The 9,495-nt window shown below is 36.5% G+C and overlaps 1 protein-coding gene across 1 annotated transcript in view; it reads left to right on the top strand.

Moving 5' to 3' along the window:
* Positions 1-9,495, top strand: part of LOC107672958 (collagen alpha-1(XIV) chain-like) — a 129,701-nt gene that overhangs the window by 55,925 nt on the left and 64,281 nt on the right. Inside the window, exons 19-21 of the mRNA XM_016466344.1 lie at positions 2,570-2,705; positions 4,878-4,997; positions 7,375-7,527. Coding sequence (XP_016321830.1) covers positions 2,570-2,705; positions 4,878-4,997; positions 7,375-7,527 — 409 coding nt within the window. The remainder of the gene's footprint in view (positions 1-2,569; positions 2,706-4,877; positions 4,998-7,374; positions 7,528-9,495) is intronic.

The raw sequence follows: 9,495 nt of genomic DNA, 5'->3' as shown, positions 1-9,495 counted from the left end.
ATCCAGCTGCCGCTGATCACAGCGTGAGTATAAGTAGGCAGCAGATGCAGCGCATATTCAGGTTTTCGCTGAGGAGCCCAGCCGGTGACCCGGCCGCTCAGCGGTGGCATTCGTCGGTCATCCGACGTGACGTCGAGAGTGACCGACTGAAAGGGAACTTACATTTATCACATTTATCAATATTTATATTTATTCATCAGATCATACTGTTTAATATTACAACAAGGTGCACCAGAGCTGCCTGAGCCCCTCAGAAGAAAAGTTGTTGAGGCGTATGATTGTGAAAAATAGATTTAAAGCTATTTCCAAGCTGTTTACAACCCATCATTCCACTGTACGTACAATAATGCTTCTGGAAATGCTTCAAAAATGCTTCAGGAGGTCAACCATTGAAAAAGGCTGTCCAAATATAGTCTATATGGGAGGTCAGCAAAGACGAAGCCTCTGCTCTCCAAAAAAGAACTGAAGTTTGCCAACTGATACCTACATGAAGAACTTCTAGACAAATGAGTCAAAGGACAGATTTGAGCATTTGAGAATGAGAAACACATACCCACAAGCACAGTAGTGGAAGTGTTGTGGTTTGAGGGTATTTTGCAGCTCCGGGGTTGCAAATAACGTCATAAAACTAACCATGAATTCCACATTATACCAAAGAGTGCTTGAGGACACCATGAGGCCATGGAAAAAAATTGAAACTGAACTGTACATGTGTAACGCCCCTGTGGACTGTTTGTTGTGGTTTCTTCCCTTTGTGTTGGTTTAGCCCGTCTAATCATTAGTTAATCACCGTCATTGTGCTCACCTGTCTGCCTCTAATTATTCACCCCATATTAGTTCCTGTCTGTCTGAGCATTGGGGTCGGTTATTGTTAATGTTACCCCGAGTGTGTGTCTCACCTACCTGAACCTGCCTTGTTGTGTCTACAATAAATGTCATTATTGGAATCCTTGTCGTCCTCGTCGTCCTGCCTGCCTCCACACACCCGTTTCCGTGACAACATGGAACCGTACATTTATTTAATTATTTCAGTATTCCTTTCAGCACAATTAAGTTCAAAGCCAAAGTCTAGATTGTGGTACAACAGAATGGCTGTGATGATACTTGTACAATCAGTGTAAGAGCCTGATGGACAATTATAAGAAACACCTACAAGAAATTATTCCTGCCAAAGGGGGCAAATGCACCTATTTATTATTATTATTATTAGATAATTAATCCAGAGTGTACGCTCTGCGCTTGCGTGAGAGAACATAACTCTCCCATACCAGCAGCTGGCAGTAGTCTGTATTCGGCATTCAAACAGGGAAACCGGAAGAGCTAGAACTGTGGATATACAAAGCAAGCAGCGTTCATTGCGTTCATTCACAGCGTGTAAACCATTGTTTATACCAGCCATGCTCTTTACTGATGGATTCGTGTAGCTTTTTTCAATCATTTCTGCTAAGTTGCAAATGGCACTGGCATTGTCAGTCCTTGGTCTTCCTGTTGTGTATAAAGAAAGAAACAAATGGATAGAATGACAACAAGTGTCTGTGTGTTCTGTCTTTACTCCGTCATTGGTTTGCCTTCGTCAGTTCAGTTTTTTTCTCGTGCACTCATTCACTAAGCTGAATAGCCAATTGTAGTTCTCTTTCTTGCCGACGAGCTCCACTGCTGATTCGACATGCAGAATCGGCTGAAAAAAAGCTGACGGCATCTGACTAGAGCCAACGATGTGGAACATGCCGAAAAAACTAAAGCCGACCAACGCTCAAAAACCACTCGACATTGCCTGATGGCCGACTGTCGGCTTGGTGTGTCGGCTTTATGCTCTCTATGCATTTTTTTGATAAAAAATATAGTAAAACAATAATATTGTGAAATAATATTACAGTTACAATTGCAATTTTAAAATGTAATTTATTCATGTGATGGAAAAGCTGAATTTGAAACAGCCGTTACTCCAGGCTTCAGTTTCACATGATCACAGAAATCATTCTAATATGCTAATTTGGTGCTCAAGAAAAAAAGAAATCTTTATTTATCAGTGTTGAAAACAGTTGTGCTGCTTAATATTTTCATGGAATTTTGAATAGAAAGAAAGAAAAAAACGCATTTAAAAAAAAAAATATATAAATGTTTTGTAATACTGTCATTTTCAATCAGTTTATTGCATCATTGCTGAACAAAAGTATTAATTTCTTTAAAAAAAATAAAAGTAAAATTTGTATTATTATTTGTTAAAGGTAGGGTAGGTGATTATACCACTTTCTCTTATTGATACTGTCCAGATGAAGTTCCACTTGATATGCCCACATGTATTGAAAGAAAAGACAAAACTTTCTGGAGTGTATTTACTTTTTTACAGCTCTGTATATGCACATATGCTAATTAAAGTCATTATATACTGACTCTAATACTAAACATTCACCATTTCTGTATTATACATTTGTAAATTATTTACTTCCATTATAAAGCTGTTTTCCACATAGAGACCTCAAGGACATTTGGTCCTCGCAGAGAAAGCAAAACGCATCCACACCCACACCATGCTTTGTCTGGTATTGAATATTCTCCTCTTTTCCAGGTGTTAGTCTCGGGAAACAGAAGAAGCGTGACCCTGCAACCTCTCCTCTCAGACACAAGGTACAAGATCACAGTGACCCCTTTTTATGCAGATGGAGAGTCCACAGCTCTGGCCATGGCCTCAACCGGCAAAACAAGTGAGTATGAATGAACAAATGCTGCGGGAGTCATAATAAACTAAATACATTATGGGTACTTCTCAAACCCTTTCAAAACAGATGCAGTTATGATACTTACATATTACTTTGGCATAATTGTATAGTTATGGTTTTGAGTTGTCTCCTAGCTCCCTTTTTAGAATTCATAAAATGAACACGTTATTAACACACAACCCTGCTCAACTGATTTGAAATATTAAAAACGTCAACAACTCACACTTACTAAATGTTTAGCATGTTCTTATGCAGCATTAGGAATATTTAGTGTCTAGTTATGCAGAACGACCTGGGTTCAATTCCCAGGCTGAAATAAATTAATTTTTAATTCTGTCTTAATAAATCAAGTAAAAATGCAACACTATGCCATTCATTGTATTAACAGGAGCGTGATCTCATTTAGTTCCATGTTAGTTAGTGATTTCACTGAGTTAATTAATTTGACCTTAAAGCAGTGATAAACTTGGCACTACCTGAGGCAGATTCAATTCTAATCTTAACTAATCGTGAGTTAAAAACATACCTGCTTTTTCCCTTTTTTAAGCTCAGTGAACAGAATGTAACCCCCAAGTTAGTTTTACACAATAGTTTTGTTCTTATGGGACATCTTTTGACTCAATTCTAAATTTGCATAGTAGTATTGTTCATCTCTTACTAATTTCCCGCTTGTCTTATGAACGACATTCCTGATTGTTTTATGTACCAGATGTAGCGCTTATGAGCTGAAAATAGATCCTCTTACATCACAGCACTGAGATATAGTTTATACTCACTGCATTTTGAAGTTGGATGGTCAGTCAATGAAACATTTTACCTATTAATAAGCATAATAAATCTTATGTATTCCAGCCCTGGTGTTCCTACTCTAATGAACTGATCAAACCCGCCTGCTTTCCTCTGATGGGATTGATTATCTACAACAGGGGTGCCCAAACTTGGTCCTGGAGGGCCGGTGTCCTGCAGAGTTTAGCTCCAACCCTAATCAAACACACCTGAACCAGCTAATCAAGGTCTTACTAGGTATACTAGAAACTTCCAGGCAGGTGTGTTGAGGCAAGTTGGAGCAAAACTCTACAGGACATCGGCCTTCCAGGACCGAGTTTGGACACCCCTGATCTACAACTTTCTCCCAGTGATCACCTTCAAATTACAGCCCAGTGTCTGATTAGAAATGCTAATGTCACCTCACACTGAACTTGAGATCAGATGTCTGATAGTTGTCTTGGAAAAACCTTTGCCCTTGTTTCTGATTGAGGTTGAGGTTGAATTAATTATGAGTGGGGTGATATTCTCTGCGGAGGAGTGGTAATTATGTGAAAACAGAGACTTTTCTAAGAGAATGCTAGGAATTCAGGGTAGAACTACAGCCTGTAGCAATAAATAAATAAACACTTGAATTTCTTTATCAATATATTGATGGATTGATTGATTTACAATACTAAAGTTTGGGGCTAGTAAGATTTGTTATTTAATTTTTTCAAAGAAATTAATGCATTTATTCAGCAAGGATACAGTAAATTGACTTTTACATTGTTAAAAAATATATATATTTCAAATAAATGTTATTTTTTTGAACTTTGTATTTATTAAAGAATTCTGAAAAAAAAAAAAAATCTATCACAATATGCACAAAAATATTAAGCAGCATAACGGTTTTCAACATTGATAATGATAAGAAATGTTTCTTGTGCACAAAATTGTGATGTTAGAATGATTTATGAAGGATCATGTGACATTGAAGACAGGAATAATGACTGCTGAAAATTCAGCTTTGCCATCACATGTATCAATTACTAATAATTAATGATTTATTTTGAATTGTAAGAATATTTCACAATATTACTGTTTTTACTGTTTCTTTGATCAAACAAATGCAGGCTTAGTGAGCATAGGAGACTTTCAAAAACATTAAGAAACTTTACTGACCCCAAACTTTTGAATTGTATTTTTTTTAAATAATTGATTAATTGTTTATTATTAATTAATTTGTTTATTTATTCTTTTATTTTTTTTTATACCTGAACATTTGAATGATACAGCATATTGTGCAATTCAAATCACATAAGATTTTATGAAGTTCAATTAACCAGCAATTGACATTAAATAACCACATTGCAAATACTAATCATGATCCTCTGTCTTCTGATTGGTTAGTTCCACTTTCTGGACCCAGTAACCTAAGGGTGTCTGATGAATGGTATAATCGCTTCCGCATCAGCTGGGACAGCCCTCAGTTCCCTACTATGGGTTACAGAGTCATCTACCAGCCCATCTCTACACACACACACACACACACACACACACACACACACACACACACACACACACACACACAGGTATTCCTATCATCATGGTGCAATTCATAATGAAGTTTGTGTAATGGTTTTTATACTGTACAAACTGTATTTGCTATCCCGTTACCCTACCCCTACCCTTAATCATTATAATAAAAAAAATAAAAAAACTTAATTCAGAAAGATTTATACATTTGTTTCCTCATGGAGAACAACAAAAAAAAGCCCCCACAAGGTCAAAATTTACTGGTATTACTATACTTGTGGGGACATTTGGTCCCCAGAATGTAGGGAATACCAGTACACACACACACACACACACACACACACACACACACACACACACACACACACACACTTATCATAACCCTCCACAGTCTATCTGCTCATGAATGGATGTCTGTACGATCCCATGTAAATGTGCTGCATAATTCAGCATTAGATTCCAGACATACAGGTACATGAGGTATGCAAATAACTTTAGCAAAAAAGTTTTGAGACTCTGGAGACATATATAGACAGGTAGGATGAATAATTAGCAGCTTGTTTGAAAGGGCATTAAATGTAGGTTGACATACTGTCTCCACGTCTGCTGCTCTGATTATGACTGTTCTTCCATCTGCAGTCTGAGATTCGACTGTAAACAGAAGCACTAATGTGGCTGCAGCACACCAGAGGGAAAAATATAACACTCCTCTGTTTTCCACTGAAGTCCAGCCCAATAAATTCTTTTATATGATCTTAAACTCCCATCTGCGGTGGAGAGAAATGGCTTCTCCAACTACATTTAATGCCCTTCCAAACTGCTCCCAACAGCTGCTAATAATTCATCCCAGCACCGGTCATTTCTACTGTCCAGAGCTCATTTTCTGTGTCTGTGTGTGTTGTTGAAGGGGAGGGTTCACTTATTCTCATATCATTTCACATCTAGTTTTCCCAGTCTTTGTGATGGTTATAGTGTAATGCTATGATTGTAAGTGTTTGTGAAATCCACCTACTCTTTTCCTGTGTCTTTTTTTAGTTAAGTCTGTGATTTTGATGTAGAGAGGCCTCATATGTATAGATGTTTAGTTTGTGAGGGCCAGAAAAAAGCACTTTAGTTTTTGGAGTTTGTTCCTATGAGGTATGAATGTTGAAAAAACAACAACAACAACATTTTTTTGCTTAAAGGGACATAAAATGTAAAATAATTTTAAAGAATTGAATGTACTAAATACAATAGACATACTTAGACATTCACAGCCCAAACTCCCTTCCCAGTCCACCCAGAATATTTAGTAAGCTGCAAAAACATGTTGTTCAGAATTAAAGGGATGGTTCACTGAAACAAATTATTTGTTTCATAGTCAAATCTTTTCAAAGACTCAGTCGATCAAGTTCACAAACCTGTCTGATTGATTCATTCATGAACTGAGCTTGAGTTGAGTTGATAGCTCAATAACTCAGTGATCCGGTTGACTCATTAGAAGGGAAGATTTCCAATGAATAACGATGTAAATTCTGTAAGGAACAGACAAAAATGTAGTGCCATTTGAAATTTTTCCCTTCAGAAGACTTGAAATATAGTACACGTACAACCTATGGGGTCAGTAAAATTCATCCTAGAAGAATCCTAGAAAAAATGAATCATAGTTTCCACAAAAATATTAAGCAGCACAACTGTTTTCAACATTGATAATGATAAGAAATGTTTCTTGAGCACCAAATCAGCATATTAGAGTGATTTCTAAAGGATCGTCTGACACCGAAGACTGAAAACTGTTATTTTAAATTGTAATAATATTTTACAGTATTTTTACTGTATTTTTTTTTAAACAAATAAACTTCTTTCATAAACATAAAAAAATCTTACCAACCTTAAACTTTTGAATGGTAGTGTATCTTGTGGACCATTTTATAGTTTTTTCTTTTCTTTTTTTTTGTATTTTTGAAGCTTGAAATCTTCAGTTCCCATTTATTATTGTGCACGGAAAATAATAAATAATGAAAATTTTATTTCATTTTGTGTTTCACAGAAGACAATCAGTCATGTAGGAACAACATGAGAGTGACTAAATGCTGACATTTTTTTAATATATAATTTTTAGGTGAAATAATCGTGTAACATAAACTAAGCTACTGTCTTTCACAATCAAAATAGTAGTAATTTACATATAGAATTTTTAATTGTATCAATAGTAAAAACAACTGATTTAAAACTACATTACAACTTGACTAATATTATAAGTGTTATAATATTATAAGTGTACTTCCAGGGAAAAAAAGCTAATAACGGCCCTTTAAATAGTTAACTTTTTTTGCACATTTTTCCTGTAAGGTTGCTGCGATTGTTTTCAGCTCTTGTCTCGCTCTGTGCGCAGTGCCAGGTCCGGCTCTAGAGACGTTTGTAGGGGATGATGTGAACACCCTGCTGATCCTCAATCTGTTGAGTGACACGGAGTACAGCGTTCAGGTCATCGCCTCCTACACCACCGGCTCCAGCCAACCCCTCACCAGCAAGGGCAAAACATGTGAGTCTCTGCACAAATACACACCTAAACATAATTATCTAGTACACACGAATCTGCACGCTGCCCAGCGTGAGATCTCTACACTATTCCCAACAGCCCACCATCATTTTGCTGCACCATCACATCAGATTCACAGATGTAATTTGCCTCCTGTGTGATTATCCTTGCTAATACTGTTTCTTGATAATATGCAACAGCGATAATATCGCTACGTAAGCGGACTGGCGAGAACTGCCTCTTTTGTCTGTTAATGAAACTTGAAGGTGCTCTTTGATAGGCAGCCAGCTACACATATATCAATATTCAGACAGACAGCTCCAGTAATGACAGTCCTTTGCATATAAATTTGATATCGCCAGGTACATCACAAAGTAATACCTGTTTTAGCGATTCTCATCAAAAAGCAAACAGATTATGTTTTCTCAGGAAGTGCTGAGGCCATCCATCAGAGCACCGTGGTGTCACCATGCCAATATCAGTCACCACGGTCTTGTAGTCAGATAAACAGGCACAATGCTTACAACACCTGCAACTGACAGAGCGCTATCTCAGAAAAAAAAACATTTCTTATATCATAATATATAACAGGAAGCTAAGGCATGTTATATAAAATCTGTCATCAGGGTTCTTCCTGTTACTTCCACAATCAAGGGTGTAAACGATACTGAGGTATTTTATGTAAGTTTAAGTATGAGTGTTAAGATTTCTTTAATTAAATCATTGCCTTTTCAAGTTTAATCATCACACCAGAGTATATTGTGACTCCTCTAATTTTTGGCCCCGAATTATAGACCTCTTGATAATATATAATAAGACTTTTTATACTATTTTAGATATTTATGACTTTTCATTACTTTAAATGTTGACCCCCCCCCCCAAATTTAAGGCTTTAAGTACACAGAACAAACATTTTATTTTCACACATACTCCTAAATACATTTTTTTACACATTTTTAAAATTTTTACACATTTTACAGTTACACATATCAATTTTTAGTCACAAATGTGAGTGAAATGCTTTATATAATATATTTTTAGATATTAGAATGTTTTATATTGATTACTTTACTATAAAATGGTACTAAATTTGACGTGTAACAATTCAGGATGTTTGATACAAATATTGATGTTCTCTAAAGCCTTTCATAGTCAGAATATTGAGAAAATTATAATTGAATTGATTTTTGAAGTTTGTGCAACATTAGTTAGTAGTCCAGTAGTGCAAAATTACCCCAAATAATACTTAAATATAGTTATCAAGTACAATTACTATACAAGTATTTTACACGCGCACACAGTTTCCTTCAAATTAGATTAGTGATGACTGAGCAGAATCTAGCTAGAGACAGTTCACTAAAGGATAAAGACTACTGACACAAAAAGTCTGACACATTGCCAAGGGTGTCATGCCTTTTTTTAGGGGTCACTTGTGGCAGTGCTGCCTCACTTGGTGAAAGAAAACACATGACCAAACAAAAAATATATATTATGTGGAAATAGGGCTGTCGCGATAACCGCAATATCGCAATACCGCGCTATTGACGAGCAAACTGCAGAGGAATGCAAGAAACGCAGCAACCGCGATTTTTGCGTGTTTTCTTTTTTCGTAAGGTTATGCTCGTTTTACACTTCATGCATGTGGACTATTCAACAGCGTGTTTCATTACGTCTCTTTGAATGAATGAATCAGCGGTTTTGAACGTGTAGTTGAATGACAGTCCCTTTGTTTATTACAGGCGCAACACTGTAACTGCACTGACTGACAGCCCGTCTAGAACGCGCGCAGGTGGAAATATCAGTAGAAAGTCTCTTGTCCAGTCAGATTAGAAAATCAGATTACAACTAGGCTAACTGTTATACATATAGGCTAACGATAGCCTAACGATCTTATTGTCAGGTTTATGTTCTGTTATGTGGACCGTTATTTTGTCATTCTCTTCTGTTTACTTCACTTCCTGTTTCAACGCT

The sequence above is a fragment of the Sinocyclocheilus anshuiensis genome, unplaced genomic scaffold (assembly GCF_001515605.1).
Source record: "Sinocyclocheilus anshuiensis isolate Anshui unplaced genomic scaffold, SAMN03320099.WGS_v1.1 scaffold248, whole genome shotgun sequence".
NCBI classification, from domain to species: domain Eukaryota; kingdom Metazoa; phylum Chordata; class Actinopteri; order Cypriniformes; family Cyprinidae; genus Sinocyclocheilus; species Sinocyclocheilus anshuiensis.
This window is presented reverse-complemented; position numbering and strand designations above follow the sequence as displayed.